The sequence below is a fragment of the Lagenorhynchus albirostris genome, chromosome 2 (assembly GCF_949774975.1).
Source record: "Lagenorhynchus albirostris chromosome 2, mLagAlb1.1, whole genome shotgun sequence".
Taxonomy (NCBI): Eukaryota; Metazoa; Chordata; class Mammalia; order Artiodactyla; family Delphinidae; genus Lagenorhynchus; species Lagenorhynchus albirostris.
In genome coordinates, this window is record NC_083096.1 from 119,694,013 (window position 1) to 119,713,537 (window position 19,525).

At 37.8% G+C, this 19,525-nt stretch overlaps 1 protein-coding gene across 7 annotated transcripts in view; it reads right to left on the reverse strand.

The window, feature by feature from the left end:
- The window catches only part of ST6GALNAC3 (ST6 N-acetylgalactosaminide alpha-2,6-sialyltransferase 3), a 655,315-nt gene that overhangs the window by 99,256 nt on the left and 536,534 nt on the right, over positions 1 to 19,525 (reverse strand). Inside the window, exon 4 of one of the 7 annotated variants that reach the window (XM_060139732.1) lies at positions 11,065 to 11,351. The exons of the other annotated variants lie outside the window; for them this stretch is intronic. Within the exon in view, the coding sequence (XP_059995715.1) occupies positions 11,318 to 11,351 (34 nt within the window). The 3' untranslated portion in view covers positions 11,065 to 11,317. Of the gene's footprint in view, positions 1 to 11,064; positions 11,352 to 19,525 lie in introns of those variants that run through there. 7 annotated transcript variants of the gene reach the window in all.

The following is a 19,525-nucleotide window of genomic DNA, read 5'->3' on the forward strand; positions in this document are numbered from 1 at the left end:
AAAAAGAATGTATGTATATGTATAATGGAATCACATTGCTGTACAGCAGAAATTAACACAACATTATAAATCAACATATTCAATTAAAAAAAAATTCCACAGGTGCAAAAATAATCACAAAAGTAAAATACATTGACAGAGTGGGGAAAAAACATTGGTGACACACATGGAATGCAAAGGGTTAATGTTTTAATATAAAAATTGCTTTTTATAGCCAAAGCAATCTTGAGAGAGAAAAACGGAGCTGGAGGAATCAGGCTACCTGACTTCAGAATATACTACAAAGCTACAGTAATCAAGACAGTAAGGTACTGGTACAAAAACAGAATATAGATCAATGGAACAGGATAGAAAGTCCAGAGGTAAACCCACACACATATGGTTACCTTATCTTTGATAAAGGAGTCAAGAATATACAATGGAGAAAAGACAGCCTCTTCAATAAGTGGTGCTGTGAAAACTGGACAGCTACATGCAAAAGAATGAAATTAGAACACTCCCTAACACCATCCACAAAAATAAACTCAAAATGGATTAAAGACCTAAATGTAAGGCCAGACATTATAAAACTCTTAGAGGAAAACATAGGCAGAACACTCTATGACATAAATCACAGCAGATCCTTTTTGACCCACCTCCTAGAGAAATGCAAATAAAAACAAAAATAAATAAATGGGACCTAATGAAACTTAAAAGCTTTTGCACAGCAAAGGAAACCATAAACAAGACAAAAAGACAACCCTCAGAATGGGAGAAAATATTTGCAAATTGAGCAACTAACAAAGGATTAATCTCCAAAATAAACAAGCAGCTCATGCAGCTCAATATCAAAAAAACAAACAACCCAATTCAAAAGTGGGCAGAAGTCCTAAATAGACATTTCTCCCAAGAACACATACAGATTGCCAACAAACACATGAAAGGATGCTCAACATCACTAATCATAGAGAAATGCAAATCAAAACTACAATGAGGTATCACTTCACACTGGTCAGAATGGCCATCATCAAAAAATCTACAAACAATAAATGCTGGAGGGGGTGTGGAGAAAAGGGAACCCTCTTGCACTGCTGGTGGGAATGTAAATTGATATATCCATTATGGAGAACATTATGGAGGTACCTTAAAAAGCTAAAAATAGAACTACCATATGACCCAGCAATCCCACTACTGGGCATATACCCTGAGAAAACCATAATTCAAAAAGAGTCATGTACCCCAATGTTCACTGCAGTTCTATTTACAATAGCCAGGACATGGAAGCAACCTAAGTGTCCATCAACAGATGAATGGATAAAGAAGATGTGGCACATATATATAACAGAATATTACTCAGCCATAAAAAGAAACGAAATTGAGTTATTTGTAGTGAGGTGGATGGACCTAGAGTCTGTCATATAGAGTGAAGTAAGTTAGAAAGAGAAAAACGAATACCGTAGGCTAACACATATATATGGAATCTAAAAAAAAAAAAAAAAGCCTCTGAAGAACCTAAGGGCAGGATAGGAATAAAGACTCAGACGTAGAGAATGGACTTGAGGACATGGGGAGCGGGAAGGGTAAGCTGGGATGAAGTGAGAGAGTGGCATGGACATATATACACTACCAAATGTAAAATAGATAGCTAGTGGGAAGCAGCCGCATAGCACCGGGAGATCAGCTCAGTGCTTTATGACCACCTAGAGGGGTGGGATAGGGAGGGTGGGAGGGAGACACAAGAGGGAGGGGATATGGGGATATATGTATATGTATATCTGATTCACTTTGTTATACCACAGAAACTAACACACCATTGTAAAGCAATTATACTCCAATAAAGATGTTGAAAATAATTGCTTTTTAAAAATGATTTTAAAAAGGCAAACACTGAATAAAGTGGGCACAGGTGCACACAGTCACACCTTTCCAGCTCACGAACTTTGGTCTTCTGTCTGACAAATGTTCCTTCTTGGTGAGCTCTCCTCTGACCACCCTGTATCAACAGCAAATTGACCACTCTTCACCCCTAGTCCCCTCACCCAGCTTCATTTTCCTCCACAGCACTTAGCACCACCTGACAAATACCAGTAGAGATTTGTTTACTCTTTCTCCTCCCATTTGACTGTAAATTACATGAGTGTCACTTATTTGGTTAATTTCTGTTTTTCCAGGATCTAGAGTAATACTTATCATATAGTAGGGGCTCAATAAGAATTTGTTGATTGAGTGAATAAATACCATTTAGTCTCTTCTATTTACTTAAGTATTTCCTAAATTCACTGGATGTTTTGACTCATTTATTTTATATGTAACTGTCTTTTTCATTCGTATCAGTATGTTCATGCCTTAGGTTCATGTACTTAGGGCTACCTCATTGGCTTAGGCTAGACTTGCTCTTTTACAATGAAACTGTACTTTATATGAAGTAGGAACTGATACAAACTAGGTACAAACCACAGTTTAATCGAAATCCATCACAGGCCTATGAAAATTCCCATCTGTTTTGACTGATTGGCTCATCTCAGTGTATCAGAAGATTCCTATAAGTGAGGTAGTTTAAGAGGCTTTTTTACCTAGCAGCAGGCTGGCTGTCAGAGATAATTAGGCAAATGCTATGCTTGGTTGGGTAAGTCATGGGACCATATAAGATACAGCATTGCTGAGTCTGCACCAGAGCTGTAGGTCACGACTGTACAGCTTGTCCCCTAAACAAGGGCACAGGGCCAGGAAGGAGGCTGGGGGCACGTGGGGCCTGAAATCAGCCTTTATTCTGCTTGCCAAGACTTATGCTTTGGTTCTGGCTGCATAAGCCCAGGGAAAGGGATGACATTCAGTAATCCCTCACCTGGATGGGACGCCTTTCTCTTCTGTTATGAAGGGATATGATAGCACTGGGCCTGACCATACTGGAGACTTTCCTTAGTAAATTAAGGTCTAGTTCAGAAGGCAGAGAAAAAAGGAAATCATCAGAGATTCCACAGATAGAACATTTGTTGCCAAAAAAAAAAAGAAAAAAAAAGGTCCTGGGAAGAGTTTCTACTAATTAGCAGTTAGGGGAGCAAAATGCCTTGTTTTAATAAATCCCAATAAGCTTAACTAAAAAAATTTTTTTTTAAAAACAAAGAGACTTAATTGAATAGGTTCTAAGAACCTGTTCCACAGTTTGTTACTCCAAAGCCTGAGGCCAAATAAGAGATCTAAAGCCCCTTCCTGTCCATGGCATTCCCTTATAAAATCTGATTACAAAACCTGCTTAGCTTTTTACAATATTAAATCATTGACTAAAAAATAAAGAAATAAAAATGAAAACAAGGGGACCAAAGTGAGCACAGTCCTGGAAACATGACCTTAAAAAAGACTCAATAAGTTTACACCCAAAATTAAGTTCAGTAAAATTGATAAATGTTTAAAATAGAAGTTCCATCTATCCTTCTTTTCATGAATCCATACATTTAGTGAGATTCTTCCAAGTGCCAATAGGTTACGGAAAATACAAGGAGGATAGAGTTAGGTGAGGAGACAGTACAATGTGTTAGGTGCTACAATGGATGTCCATATTGGGAATGTTGAAGAAGGTATTCTATAGTAAGTGATATTTCTGGGTATTAAAGTATGAATAGGAGTTTGCTTGTTGGATGAAGGAGAGAGCATTCCTGACGGACGGACTGTATATGATGAAAGACAAGTTAAACTGTGGCACATTCAGTGGATGATAAGAAGTTTACTATCACCATACTATAGAGTATACAAGAGGGAAAGGCAGGAAATTAGGTGAAAGAGGTAGATTTTAAAATCTGGACTGTAAAAGAGTCTTCTTCACTATGTTTATGTGTTTGATTGTACCTTTTAACCCATAGAGAGCTCACACATGTTTGTTAGGAAATAACATGATTTGATTTTTATGATAATAAGCCTATGTGAATTATGAACCGCATTTGGGAAATATTGGTGATAAAATGACAAGACAGGAAGCCCAGTTAAGACATAATGAAGATGGAGACTAAGGTATGACAAAGGATTAAAGAGAAGAGAGACTAGAACTAAGGAACATTCTAGAAGAATAACAAAATGAATGCAAGATGATGCAGCAAAGAGCCAACTGAAGGTATTTCTAATTTGAAGACTAGGTGGGATAGTGACACCGTAATGGAAATGGAGAATCCAGAGACCACAATATTTTAGGCTGTAAGATAACAGAGTTTGGTACAGATGTGTGAAATTTGAGATGCCTCTGCGACCTCAGCTTGGGAATTTCCAAATCAAATTTAGAATATGAGTTCAGACAAGTCAGGTCTAGACAGAGAGGTCTTGATATAACCAGACTATGGATTAGAGGAGGAAGGGAGATTAAGGAGAGAAGAGGAACAACAATGGATCTTTAAGAAACTCCAACATTTGATGGGTCTGTAGAGGGTAAAGGGTCAAAGAAAGAGATGGAGAAGACAGTGTCAGAGGTCATTTGATGCATGGTTCTTTTAAACCTTGCTAGAGATTACATTTATATCCTCTCTCCATCTCTCATAAAGAGTATTTAAATTGTGCATACTCTTCTTTTCATTAATGTTTTTAATAGAAAAAAAAACCAATATAGCAGCCAGATTAGGTACTTACTTATGAATTTCTACGAGTGGGTATAGTATCCAGCATTTCCTGAACACGTCTGATTAAAGAACACTTAAGCTCTGATGTTTCATAGAACATATTCTGGAAAAAATTATACTATATATTTTTAGTAATCTTGTGTTATGTACAGAAGTTAAATTGACAGATTCATTATAATAAAGTACTTCTTACCTATTAAAAATGAAACACTAAATTGATCTGTTATAATTCAAATAGTCAACCATTCTTTCAAAGAGCTATGATTTTGCAAGGACCAACCAATTTTTATGTTGTTCAGGGTGAAAGTCACAAAGATTTATACATTTAAACCAGATATGTATGCTTATAGACTAATACCAAATTTTTTCTATATACTTGATTTTTCATTTCAAATTTAATTTTGGCCCAAATCTACATTCACTATTATGAAATATTTCACACAGACAAAGGACTAGAGGTAATGTGTTCATCAGTCCACAGAATAATAAATTACCAAGCTTGAAAAACACAGCATTATCAATTCAGACCCTTGTATTCCAATCCCTTTTCTCCCTAGCGGGAGTATTCATTACTTTAGTTTTTGGATTTAGTTTAGTTATATATTAGTTATATATTATATTTAGTATACTTTTACTCCACATGTATGTGTCCATAAACAAGATATTATTTGGTTTTGTGAGTTTTTCAACTTTATATACATGGCATCATTTTTCATGTATTCCTCTGTGACTTGTCTTTTTCATTCAATATTTTGTTTGTGAGATTCACGTCTGTTAATGCTTGTGGCTACAGTTCCTTCATTTTTTTTTTACTACCATAGTAAAGTCCATTAAATACATAACAATTTATTTATCCATTATTTTGTCAATGGATATCTAAGATGTTTCCAGTTTTCTTTTTCCTCTTGCAAACATTACTACTATGAACAGTCACACCTGTACTAGTGTTTCTCTAGAGAAATATCTCGGAGTAGAATTGTTAGGTAGAAAGGTAAGCAAATGTTCAACTACAAGGTAATTACCAATTGTTTTCTAAAGGCTGGGGCCAATTTCTATGTCTATCAATAGCGTATAATAGCTTCTGCTGCTGTTTATACATCCTCAGTAATACTATATATTTTCAGACTTAAAAGTTTTGCCAATCTGGTGCGCGTATAATGGTATTTAATTTTGGTTTGAATTTGCATTGCCCTGATTACTAATGAGGTGAAGAATATTTTCACATGTTTATCAGCTATACATGTTTCTTCTTCTGTGAAACTGTCCAGGTTATTGCTTACTTTTTCCAGTGGGTTGTCTTTTGCTTAGTGATTTTTTTAGTAATCCTTTATGCTCCTCCAGTCTGTTATGTGTATAAGTATCTTCTGCCTCTGTGGCTTTTACTTTTTACTTTTTTTTGAAATTTTTAAACTTAAAATTAATCAATCAAACTGATGAAAACTTTAAAAATAAAAATTAATATATTAATTTATTAACTAACATAATTAATAAGAGTAATCAAATATATCAATCTTTTCCTTTATAGTTTGTGCTTTGGGAGCTATTTTTAAGAAATCCATTCCTAATCGGATGTCAAATTTAAGATTCTTTAAAAAGCACATTTCCTTTGCTTGCCTTACACTTAAAAATCACAAACCTGTTATTATACTTCGATTTATTATACTAACAACTTACAAACAAAAGGGTTTAGGAAGCCTCAAGTGTACATTTGTGTCTCTCCTGTTGGCCCCCTTCCTTGTCTCTGCTCACTCATCATTTCCCATGTGGACGCACACGTGTGCGCACACACACACACACAAATGGTGCACCTGCACATCTTTCTCTCCTTACCCTCATCTCCGTTTCTGCCGCGCCACTGAAGTGGTCCCGGGTGCACTGCCAGCAACAGACTTTCACACTTAACGCTTCTTTCTATCTGTGCTTGCTATGCGCAATCCTTAACCAAGCTGTCAGTAGTTAGGGCTGCCATTCATTTTTCTTCAGTTCTTTATTCTTTCTCTCTTTTTTTAATCCAAGAGCACTGATTTTTATTAATTCACGTTAAGTCACCCGAAATTATATTTGTTGCATTTAAATGCTGACTAATGCAAATGGCTGAACAAATCCATTTCAGTGTCTACTCAGCATAGTTGTCACTTCAACACAGCCTCATGACAACTCCCACGTCCAAACAGTACTTTATTTGCTAAATTTTGACCCATTTTAACTCCCATGTTATGTTTTTTCCAGCTGTCAAGTGTACATTTACAGCGTTTTTTCTCTTTCTAGAAGCCTTATTAACATTCTGTCTCTCACCTCTTTGCAAAGCAATTAGAGATGATTAAGTCTCTGAACTTTTCTTCATTTGTCATCTGTTTTCATTTATTTGGGTGGAGAGGGATATCTCCCACTCCATCCAGGACCCAGTGTTTGGATCCTGTCCCTGCCAACTTCTAGTTAGACTTCTTCGTACTCCTTCAAAAAAGTCTCTCCTTTCCTGACTTTTGCTTGGTACATGATACCACTCTGCTCTCTCCCTCAACTGGTCACTTTCAGCACTCTCTGTGCTAATAATCTCTTTATTCCCAGCCCATTTCTTCCTCATTCCAGTGCAAACTGGCTTCTCCCATTCAGTCTCTAGGCCATGGACTCCAAATGATTTTTCTTAGGAGAACTTGGTTTTAATCCTGGCTTGGCCACGGACTTCCAAGCTTGAGAAGAAAGATAAGGAATTTTCCTCAGCCACAGTGTCCTTGTAAATGGGAGTAATTTCCCCTACATCATTGGGTTGTTGTGAGGATTCAATAAAACAGTCTTTGAAATTGAGCTTCCTGCCAGCACATGATAGGAGTTCTACGTGTGTAAATTCGCTTTCTTTATCTTTTAATTTAGTTTCCTTTTCTTTAATCTCCTCTTTTAACATTGAAAAATAAATTTCTATGGCTTCTTGAGCTAATGATTAAAATTCTTTTACCCCGTAATTATCTCTTTTAACCAAGACCCGATGTCCTAATTCCTTTATTTATTAAAAATAATTATACATTTCCCTCAAACTACCTTACTCATTTAATTTTATTTTTATTATTTGGTTATATTTCAGTGAATATTAGAAAATAAAAAGTAAAAAGAACTGAAATTAGTGAACTTTAATATGCTGTTTTCCTGAAAAAGCCTGAAGGTGGCCTCAATATGTTTTGTCTATTTTATAGATGACCATTTCCAGGAAAATTTTTAGTGAAATGGGATTGGGAAAAATACATTAGATAAATGGCTTCTGAAGTAGTGTTCTAATCTAATTATTAAAGCTAATCCATATTCATAAGTTGAAAGCTGGCCAAATAATGTTACTCTGATGCATTTATTTGAGAATAACCCTGACATGTTTTAAAACATACCAAGCAGACATCTTCAAGACACAGTACAGCAGTCTCAGCACAGTGCAACAGCCACAGAGGTGGAAGAGATTCATATACTGGGTGAGATTATATACTGGATAAGGTAGATTTATATACTGGATGAGGCATACACTCAGATCCAGGAATTTTTGGAGGGGAAGGGGACACAGAAAAATGAGCAGGGGTCCTGTCTTATTGGTCGTTATAGCCCTAGCTCCCTGAAGAATGTATGTAGTCAGAGAGGGTACTCAGAGAAGGTTGGACTGAATAATGAGAGTAGGGTTGAAATAAGACTCTGCATTTGAGAGAGGTGAAGGTCATCCCATTTCCAGATTAGTATACCTTTAAAATAACCTTCATAAAAAATGGATTTTTTAATTCCTACCTATTTCTCTCTTCCCACTAGATCAGTTTTCCAGATGTAGAGGATAAACACAGCACATAGGCTAACAAATTGTGTGTCCTGAAAACTGTGCATTAGTGATCATAATGTCATTGATATGCATTACCAAAAATAATAAAATATGATAGAGAACAGAAGTATTTTTTAAGCAACACTCTTCCCATCTCACACACACACACACACACACACACACACACACTGAGCTAAAAAATGGAAAGGGTAATAAAATAAGCAATGCATTTTATGATAATTTCTTGGATATTCATAGGTAGACATAGCACTCAGCTCCTTTTCACAATGTTCACTCTACAATTGCTCTTTTACAATAAGCTCATACTCTAAAAGTGAAAACAATCATGAACTCTTACATAAACATTTCAATCATTTTATGCACAAGAGAATGATAAAAGATGATTTATTTTAATGTGACTAGCTAATGAAAAATAAATGAGAAGTATTAATGGTATTTCTTCTATCAAATTTATGGAAATCTGCAATCCTAAAAATATCTGTAAGAAAAAAAGCAATGCAATGAAACTACAACCATGAAAAAAAATCAAATAATACTAATAAAGGTAGATTATTTTTGAAAAATAAATATTTCAATACTCAGTTTCATAAAGTGTTTTTACTTTCCAGGAAAAATACAGAAATGCAATGAAAACTAGATATACTTAGATTTCACATTTTTTTGCCAGAAATTTATTTTTTATATAGGTATATTAGGAAGTATATGGTAGATGCTGGTATTATTGAAGAAACGTCCTAATTACTCCTCACTTAGTAAAAAGAATCCTTTCTTTTGGTCTGACAGAGGTTTCCTGTTTATTTTTTAATTTTGGAAGTATTTATGGCAGGAATGGGCAGTGAAGCTATGTGCTTGTCTATAAAGCACACCTGAATCATGGGTATAGGAGAGATCAGTAGAAGAATTAATGGAGGTTTGAAAAGGTATTTTACTTTTTTCCATCATTGAATACAGTGGAGTAGACACAAAAAGTTTTGATCCACAAAGATTGAAATAGGATTAGAATTTATATTTCTTTCCCAAGGCCTCAACATCAGTTAAATTCTGAATCTGTAAGCAACATTTTGCAAAACATTCCTACTTGTCAGCTCGACTCCAGTCGTTCCTTTGGTCCCCTGGGGCAGCCTCTCCTTCTGAAAGCCCTGGATACTCTGGAGTGGGCAGAAGTGCAAAAGTGCATGGGATCCCTGCCCTTCTGGAGTCTGATTGGCACCCTTCTCATGAAGAGTCTGCCATCTTGGTTATGAAGGCATCTGGTTATGTGCTCTTAAACTGAGCCTGGGTGATTAAAATCAGGGCCTGGTGAACAAGAGCCATGCCAGACAGAGCAAAGAGTGTGAGCAATGCATTATTTTAGAGAGAGCACAGACAGACCCCAGGGCTCCCAATCCCAGGTCTTATACTTATTAGTGTGAATTTGAGCCCATCACTCAATCGCTTGAAGTCTCAATTTCTTCATTAGTAAAGTGACAGTAAAAGTACAGAAGCCCTCTACTTACTAATAGTTTAGATTATCAACAGCTGTTCAGAGGTCCATTTGCTTGTTAAGTCCAAAGTAACCAATTTTTAAATTTCTTTCAAAATGGCAGTCTAATCTGGTCCTTCAAAGTTTAAAGCAAGGAATAAATTTTCTCTCCTCATTATTGGTGTATTATGGGGGTACCTTTTTAAAAAACAGAATTCTTTTGCCCATTGCAAATCTGGAGAGAAAGGTAAACAGTCTCCCTGCTGCCCTCCCACAAGAAATGATGCCCACAATAGTTAGATGGAGAACTGCCAGCTCAGCATCTGCACTCAGTGCCTACCCCACTTCTTCACATGGTGCAGAGTTGAACAGTCTACCAACGTATGGGACCATTCTCAGCACACGTGAGTAGTTTTATCAGCAATTTCCCCATGCTTCTCAAGTCATGCTTGACCACTCTTGAGTTAACGGAGAGTGGGTCTGAATATCAGGACACAAAATCAGATGTATAAGATGTATAACTTAATTGGTATTTAGAGCTTCCACTCAGCTTTATACGAAAAAGTGAAGTCAAGTGATACGTGTGTGTGTGTGTGTGTGTGTGTGTGTGTGTGTGTGTGTGTGTGTGTGTGTGTGTGTGTGTGTGTGTATGGTCTGTGTGTGGCTATAGGTTCCCACTAGAAAGGGAAGGAAACTCACCACTGTCATCACCAGGCCCCCACACATGGTAAGCAAGCAACTTGCATTTATTGAATAAATGAAGAGAAGATGACTCAAGATGAATGATTAGTCAAATTGGAATACCTAGGTTCTTTGCTTCGTTAGAGCTTCTCGCCACTCCCTGAACGTTCTGGGTAGGAGTGTCTTTGGCAGGCCTCCTACACACATCAACTGGGAAAACTAATCAGTAGAAAACTGCCTACCATCTCTTTGCTTTATGCTTACAGACTCAGACTAAACTATGGATTTTCTTTCTTTTATTAATGTCCCCAGAAATCTTTTAGACTAGTAAATCTCTCTGAAAACACAGCAGTAGTTAGCAAGAAGGAAAAAACAAAAACCTTTTAAACCATCTCTTAAAATGAACTCAAGGATAATTATAAGCTCACAGGTATAAACATGTTCAATCAAAATTGAATTCAGTTCTTTTTTCAAATATTTTATTTATTTATCTATTTTTTAAAGATTTATTTATTAATTTATTTTTGGCTGTGTCAGGTCTTCTTTGCGGCACACGGGATCTTCCTTGAGGCATGCGGGCTCTTTGTTGTGGTGCATGGGATTCTCTCTAGTTGTGGAGTGCAGTTTTTCTCTTCTCTAGTTGTGGTGCACAGGCTCCAGGGTGCATAGGCTCTGTAGTTTGCGGCATGCAGGCTCTCTAAGTGAGGCACGCGGGCTCAGTAGTTGTGGCACGTGGGCTCAGTAGTTGTGGCACGCGGGCTTAGTTGCCCCGCGGCATGTGGAATCTTAGTTCCCCGACCAGGGATTGCACTGGCGTCCCCTGCATTGCAAGGCGGATTCTTTACCAATGGACCACCAGGGAGGTCCCTGAATTCAGCTCTAAAGAGACTGACTAATAGCATCCTAGACATCTCGGTGTGTGGAGATCCAGACTGTGGCTGGCCAAGTGTACAATTCATTGACAGCAACAGTCATAACAAATGTTCTGACATGAAGTATGGGGGGAAAGTCCTGGACTGATGATATTTCAATTTTGTTGTGGCTTAATGGAACTAGTCATACTTGTTAGCAATCCCTATTTTACTATATGTTTCTTTGTTTTCTAAACTGAGATGCTAGGCTAAATTATTTAAATAAAAACTTGATATGTGCTATATATATTATAATTATCAGTAACAATACAAGTGCAGATTTGTCTCTACTGAATTTCTTGGAATTTGAAGTTAGTGCTGTCCAAGAAGAGCTTTTTCAGTTAACACTAAAGAATACTTTGTCTTTTTTTTTTCAGATTTACAACCACCCTCCCTTCCTAAAGCCCTTATTGAGCAACTATTATTTGCCAGGAACTGTGTTAAAAGCTGAGACTAGCTACATAGACAGGAGACGGGCTCTACCTCAGAGACTGACTATTTAACTGGAGAGATAAGCATTAAAAAATTATGATAACTTCACATGACAAATAAAAGAGGCATTCATAAATTATTAAGGAGGGAATAATTAATTCTGTTTGGGGAGGCAAAGGGGAAACAAAAGCTAAAGCAGGAGATCCTTGAAGAGTTTTCCAGGAGTCCTCCAGGCCTCATGTTAATAAACAACACCCACATTTCATGTGTTTATCTGAATTAAAAAGATAAAGTCTCCATTTTCCAATGCAGTGGTTCTCAGCCTTCGTTGTGCATTAGAATCACCTGAGGTGAGCTCAGAACATGGGGAGGAGGAGACTACAAAGATCAATTAATTCAGTCTTTGGAGTGAGTTCAGTCACTGGTCCCACACAAAAATTTCCCCAAGTGATTCAAATTATCTCTAGGCCTGAGAACTATTTTTCCATAGTAAGCAACTATAGGACAGCTTCTTTGCCTTAAGCCAAGGGGACCATTATTTTGGGAGGAGGGTAATAGATGGACTAGAAATGTATATAGAAAATATAAGAAAAGCCAAAGGTTTAAAATCCACAACTTCACTTTTATATACCTAACTTCACTCAATGTAAAAATCAGGTCCAAAGTGGCCTAATACACATAAATGATGTTTATTGATAGTTACTGGGTCTTGAGAATTATAAATCAGTATGTGGACCTGAAGATTCTTACACACTAAATACTGTGGGGTTATAAGTACTTGAAATGATTCTTGTCTCATTTAAACTATCCTGAGTGGTTTCTGAACATTTTAAGTACGCAATGGATTAAATATAGAATATATCACCAAATAGAAGTCTCCCGTCTTTTGAAAAATGGAGGTAATCTGAATAAAACATGGATCTTAGTTAATACTAATATGATCTGTACATATTGGCTTATTAATTATGGCAAATGAAAAATATTAATGTAAGATGCTGATGTGAGGTGTATGGAAACTCTCTCTGTACTACAATCTTTGAAATATACTGTAAATGTAAAACTGTTCAAAAATTTAACTTTCTTTTAGAAACGTCTCTCCTTTTTGTTTTTAAAGCTTATATACATCAGTCAGTGCTACCTTTCTCTTTCTGCATGAGAATTTTAACTTTCTAGCTCTCTTCCCCTGTAACCTAATAAGGTAGAATATCAGCTATGTTACTAGGCCAACACTGCTTATGATAAAAATGTCACCTGGTTGATAAACTGCATCTGTGCTGGAAGAACTATAAACACCTGATAGGAAGCCATAGCTTTAGGCTTACTTGAGTGTGGAGGCTCCTCCTAATTGGCATGACCCTTGCAGGGGCCTTGGAAGCTATACCTATGGTGCTGTAGGAGATAGTGGCTCTGTGAGACATGAGGCTTTTAGACCAAGGTAGCTCTCACACCTGCCTGGCATGCAGCTCATTTCCTTACACTTCAGTGGTCACCTGGATGCCAAGAGAATAGCTTCCGGATAGTTGTATGGATTCTGCAAGATGTCCGCCAAGAGGAGAGCCTGATGCTGCCCTGCTGGCAGGCTGTATTTCTTGTCCTAAAGTTTTCCGAGCAACTAAACTGCCAAGCATAGCCTATGGGAGACCTGTGAGCCTATTAGGGGAACACTGCCTGGTGGATATTGACTACTTATATCATTACCTCCTCAGAGAAGCTGTAGACAGATGAGAAATGGTATTATATTTTCGTTCATACACCCAGACATACTTTCATACATCTATTGAGTAGTTGCATAAATCAATTCAAAGATCAGTGGTAGTATCGGTAATTGTTCAGGCAAATTCTGTGCAATCATAGTTAATTCAAAGATGATCAAAGAAAAAAGGTAAAGGGCCCAAAGGGTCACACCTCTCTGTCTCTCTCTCTCTCTCTCTCTCTCTCTCCCCCTCCCTTTCTGTGCATCCATCCATCCACCCATCCACCCATCCATCCATCCATTCATCTATCTACCTATTGTTATTGAGGTTTTCCTTCCTTAGAGGACAATATCAGGATATACTTAAAAACAACTTATTATGAAGTATAAATTGGTAACTCAGGTCTTCTGAAAAGCTAAATGTAACAAGAGGGTATTACAGATCTTTGATATGTTTGAAGGTCCCAAAAGTCAAGAAAAATACTTAGAGACAAGTATATTTTTTTCTAAGAGGAGGATAAAATGTTTAAAGAATTGGGTAGATATGGTATGTTTTACTTCTTTTCTGCTTACCCCTAAGTAGTATTGCAAATGGAAATCATGGGATATCATATTTACAATACTGACTGATGGGACTGCTAGCTCTCTACTTAAAAACAAAATCAGTTCTAGATCTGTCGAAATAGCTTCTTTTTTTAATAGCTTCATTTTTATGTTAGTACTCTTTCATTCTCTACATTTGTCAGAAAAAATATATTTATTTCCAAGAATCACAACTAAAATCCCATGGCCATATAACTGGATTTCAGCAGCCACTGAAAGTTATCCCCTAACCCATGTTCAGAGTCCTGTCCTAAGCCAATCCAGGAGCTCCTTATGGATGAAATGCAGGGAGAAGATGTAGCACAAGGGTGCCTTCCACTCCAGGTTCTTTCTTATGCTGATTGTGATGGGCTTTGGTGAACTGGGACAATTCTTAGAGATTTCTGCAAGTGAATGGGTTGCAGATTTCCAAATGAGTAAATCCCCCTGCTTCACCGTCATGGCACCTACCTATGACCTATGACATTAGCATGTTTATTCTGTTGTACTGAAACCATTTGCTTGCCGGCTGTGTTTCCCATTAGACTCCAGTGTGAGTGCCCTGAGAGCAGAGGCTGGGTCCCATTTATCTTTGATCCTCCAACAAGTATCACAACTAGTAGGCATTCAATGATTAATTTTTGGAATGAAAATAAACTTTGGGGGAAGTAGAGCAAACAGTCTCAGATAGAGTCCGGTAGGTGATTTTGAAACTCTGGACAGTGTTGTTATATTCTTTACTAAAGAGAGAAAATATAAAAGTATTTTAGAAAGATAGTTTATAAAGTATCTATTTATTCTGCCAAGTTCAATTTCTTAAAATTGTGCCTTGTTCAAGGCTAGCAGAGTCTCCGGATCTCTTTTCTATTTTAGATGAATAGTCATTTCCAAATGCTCACCATGCCAAGATTTTGTTATCTAATGTGGGCACCAAGAACTCAAGGTAGGAGCTAATAACCTTGTTGCTAGTAAAGATACCAAATTAAAAATTAACAATGCAATCACACAAAATTCCAGCGATAGCATCACAATTAGCTCTGCAAAACAACACAGTTCTTTACAGAATCTTCCTTTGCTTCTATACTGCATTTTGTCTGATAATCACTTGCCAACACAGACATCATACTAATTACAATTTGTTATACAAGGGGCAGGAAAACTGATAAATGATTCATTGATTATTTTCTTTCAAAAATAATTATTCCATTCTTGTCCTTAAGTTACATTTGGATAATAAATGGAGGTTTTAAGTGCTTTCTCAGGGTGTTATTTAGAAGAAATCATGTTGACAGTTTTAATTCTTAGCAACTTAGCAACTCTGAGTGAACACCCATTTAAAAACAAAAAAGAAGACAAAACACGTATGCACAAAATTTGTATTCTTTGCATGTGTGGACATGAGTGGTTCTTTTCAGAGTATAACTGTTCTGTAAAACGTTCTCTGTATGATAGTTCAAGCCTCACCATTCCAAGTTATGTGAGGTGCATCTCCCTCTCCTTTATATCCCCAAGATGGCTGGCCAGGAGGGGCAAGATGTCGGGTAGCATTTATCCTGGTTTTCCTGTCCTGAAGAGGTTAACACATAATAGCTAACAATGGCTGGACAATAGCAGGAATTTGGGCGGAGGGGAGATGTGAGCAAGTTTACAAGGTCTTCAGTGACTCAGAGGAGGGACCAGGAGGTCTGAAATGAAGATGAGTAGAGGGTGATGGGGTGAGAATCAGGGGCTCCAAGGTTCTCTTTTATGCCTTCTCTTCCCTGAGTGAGGGCGTAAATAAAGATGTAAGTTTATGATCTTCAAATATGTAACAAGAGGCCCAGGGCTTTCTCCATCTGGACAATTTCCCTCTGTGTGTACAGTGCTCCTCTGTCCCAAACTGATCTTTGTGTGTTTTCTCAACCGTTTTCCCATTTCTGTATCCTCGTCTTGGTTAAGGGTGTCAGCAGTCATGTAGCCAGAAACATTTCTTCATCATTTCCATCTCTTTGTTTTCCCTTAACTCCACGTGTTATTGCTGGATTTTTCTTCATAATGTTTCTCAAATTCATCCCCTTCATCTTCCTTCACTTAGAACCGAATCATCCCTGTTCCAAGAAACTATAATCGCTTCTTGACTGGTCTCTCTACTTTCAGCCTTTTCTCCAATGTACCCATCTCCTAAACTGCTGTCGCAGTGATTTTTCTATAAAGCAAAGCTGATTACATCATTCCCCTTGCCTACAATACTTCTATTGCTTTCCACCATCGAGACGAGAGAGAACCAAGGCTAGGATTCTTTACCTTGTATTAAAAAATCTTCACCATTTTACCCCTGTTTACATTTCTGGCCTCATATCTATAAGTTGACTCTTGCATGGTTTATTTGAACCACTTAGAATAACTTATACAACTCCATACTGTGTCATTTCTAAATTAAACAGATACTTATTACTTAGATACAAGGTGCCAGGCACTTTGCTAGTTCCTGAGGATATAGATATGATGTCTTTGCACAGACTGCTCTGGAGTGCCCGTCCTGGGGAGCCTTTACTGACTCTCCCAGGAAGAGGCAGCCAGGCCATTCCTGTGCCACCAGAGTTTATTGACCAAACATACACAGCTCTGATATGGGATATTATAAATACGTGCTTTGGTATCTCTCGTCCTCACTAAATTCTAGGATTGAAGTCTTTGAAGACAGAGGCTGTGCCTCCTTCATCTCTGTATCCTCAGTGTATGGGGTAGTGCCTGGCAGGAGGAGATGGCTGGGAAATGTTTTCTGAATGAATGACAAATATTGTCCATCATACGTGTCCAGGTGACATGGACTTCATGCACATTGGCCCTGTGTTCTACAAAGTACAGACACATCACCAGAGGACCCACATATATACCCACTGTCTAAGTAATCCCCCAAATTTCCAGATCAAAAAATAAAACTCATTTTGTTGAAGAATAAAAATAAACAAAACTGGCAGGAAAGTTAATAATAATTTTCTCAGGGTGGTGGGCTTCCAGAGGGAACCTGAGCACAGCATATCCACCCCACACCCTACACACACATACACACACACTCCCCGCCTAGTTAACTCAATAATCCTTCATATCTCCACTCATTTGCATTTTTTCAGAAAACCTTCTCTAATCCCCCCTTTCCCCAGATTAAGTGAAGTCCCCCTGTCATGTATTCTTGTTGCATCAAATATCTTCTTTTTGTAGCCTTTATCCACCTGTAATTATATTTATTTGTGTAATCATTTGACCAATATCTATTTCCCCTTCCAAGCCATAAGCTTGACAAGGACAGGCTCTATGTCTGTTCCATAGGAGATGCTCAAAGTGTATTTGTTGAATGACAAACAAATGAATGATCTAATTTAATCCTCATAATAATTATCCAAGGTAAACACCATTATCATCTGCATTTTCCAGGGAAAGCAGACACTGAGAACAATTAAATAACCTGCCCAAAGTCACACAGTCAAGGATGAAACCCTGGGACAGTTACTGGGTTTCTGCATACTGGCTTCCTGTATCACAGAGAACTAATCTAGAGCTTTTTAAAAACTTTAAATGAATGAGCTCAGCTTTATTATTCACTGTTGAATGCCCAAGAAAATTATTAATTTTAAACATGAGTTTTTAAAAAAAACTGAGTGGATCCACAGAGGGTTCATCTTTTTTGATCTCTCAGCTCTGATTGGAAATAATTCAGTATTAAGAGTGCTCCTGAAGTCTCCACCACGAAGATCCGTGTGGGTGTCAGGAGTCTGACAATAGAAAAGGTAAGCCTATTTTCTCCTCTAATGTATGGTTCTTGTATAATTCCCGGTGTGAGTTTGAAATGATTAAAAATGTAATCTGATATTTGCAATGTAGTGAAACATATCTGACAACTGGGTATTGGAAAATTTATTGTTGTTTTATTTTATAGCCTTCCTAAAATCCTAATCCTATTTCTCTTACAGAATAGATAGGTTCTTTCCTATGAAAAGACACTGAAACATAATGGCAGATGAAATGTGGACACATTAAGCAGTTGTTCAGAACCTCAGTAAAGGCTGGGTCTTGATTACACAGGGTTTTATGGACCCCAGTGAATGGGGAGTAGAAATAGAGGCACATCTTGAGTACAGACGTACAACATGGGTACAACTTAGCCACACTGAACACATTTTCCAAGGCCCCTTGCTGATTTCGCTCTTAGCTGCCACTAGACTCAGCCAGAGATGACCAAAATACATGCCCAGTTTGCAGGATGCTTAGCGTAGTGAAAAGGCAGGTGACACAATACAAAATGGATTACAAGAACAGAAGCGGAACCCACCTGCTACCCCTCAGAGAGAAATTAAGGAGTATCGTTGCCCTCTCCTTTCCAAGTCTGGTGTGGACGAAAAGCTCTGTGCATGAAGGAGTGCTGGTTGTCAAGGAAGAATTGGTTTCTAACTCATTAAATACCTGAATGCCCAGTTTATCGGTTTCTAGTGGAATCTTGCTATTTTTGATGCCAATTTCAGCTACCCTTAAAACAAGCCAGTTTTTTTAGTGCCCCTTGTTTCAGATGGGTTCTCTGAATATTATTCAAGCAGCCGTGCACTTAGGACCAGAGCTCTGAGGAGTCAGTTCTCCACCTGACATTTTGCATCATATTAATACTGAATTTCAGACATGAATTCTTTTTTTTTTCTTTTTTCCGGTATGCGGGCCTCTCACTGTTGTGGCCTCTCCCGTTGCGGAGCACAGGCTCCGGACGCGTAGGCTCAGCGGCCATGGCTCACGGGCCCAGCCGCTCCACGGCATGTGGGATCTTCCTGGACTGGGGCACGAACCCACGTCCCCTGCATCGGCAGGCGGACTCTCAACCGCTGCCCCACCAGGGAAGCCCTGATATGAATTCTTTTAATGGTCCGTTTTATAAGCTACTGTCTGAAATCTTACAAAAATTAGCAAGTTTTGTTCTCTAACCACTTAATAAAATCTCTCTCCAGGTTTTCTCATTCAGAAGGGGATAGTGGAAAGCAGGTCAGGGCACATTCGTCCTGCTAACCAGGCAAATTTCTTTACACCAGGGCAATGGGCAGGCTTTCTGGTGAGTAGGAATGAACTATATGTTAGAAAGCACAGGGTGAAGGTAAAACTGAGTTCAGAGCTGTTTTACTCAGCTGGAAAAATACAGAATTCTTGCAAACTACTGTAGAAGTGTTTGATTGTCATATGAAATAGTTTAGCCCTAATGAAAAATCCTCAGAATAACAAACAGGGAGATATTTGCGAATGGCATGAAATATTAGAGACCAAAGCAATATTTTGCTGGGATGGAATGTCTTGGTGCATTATTCATGCAATTTTGTTTTTATTCAGAGCTGTGCAGACACACATCTGCTGAAATACATT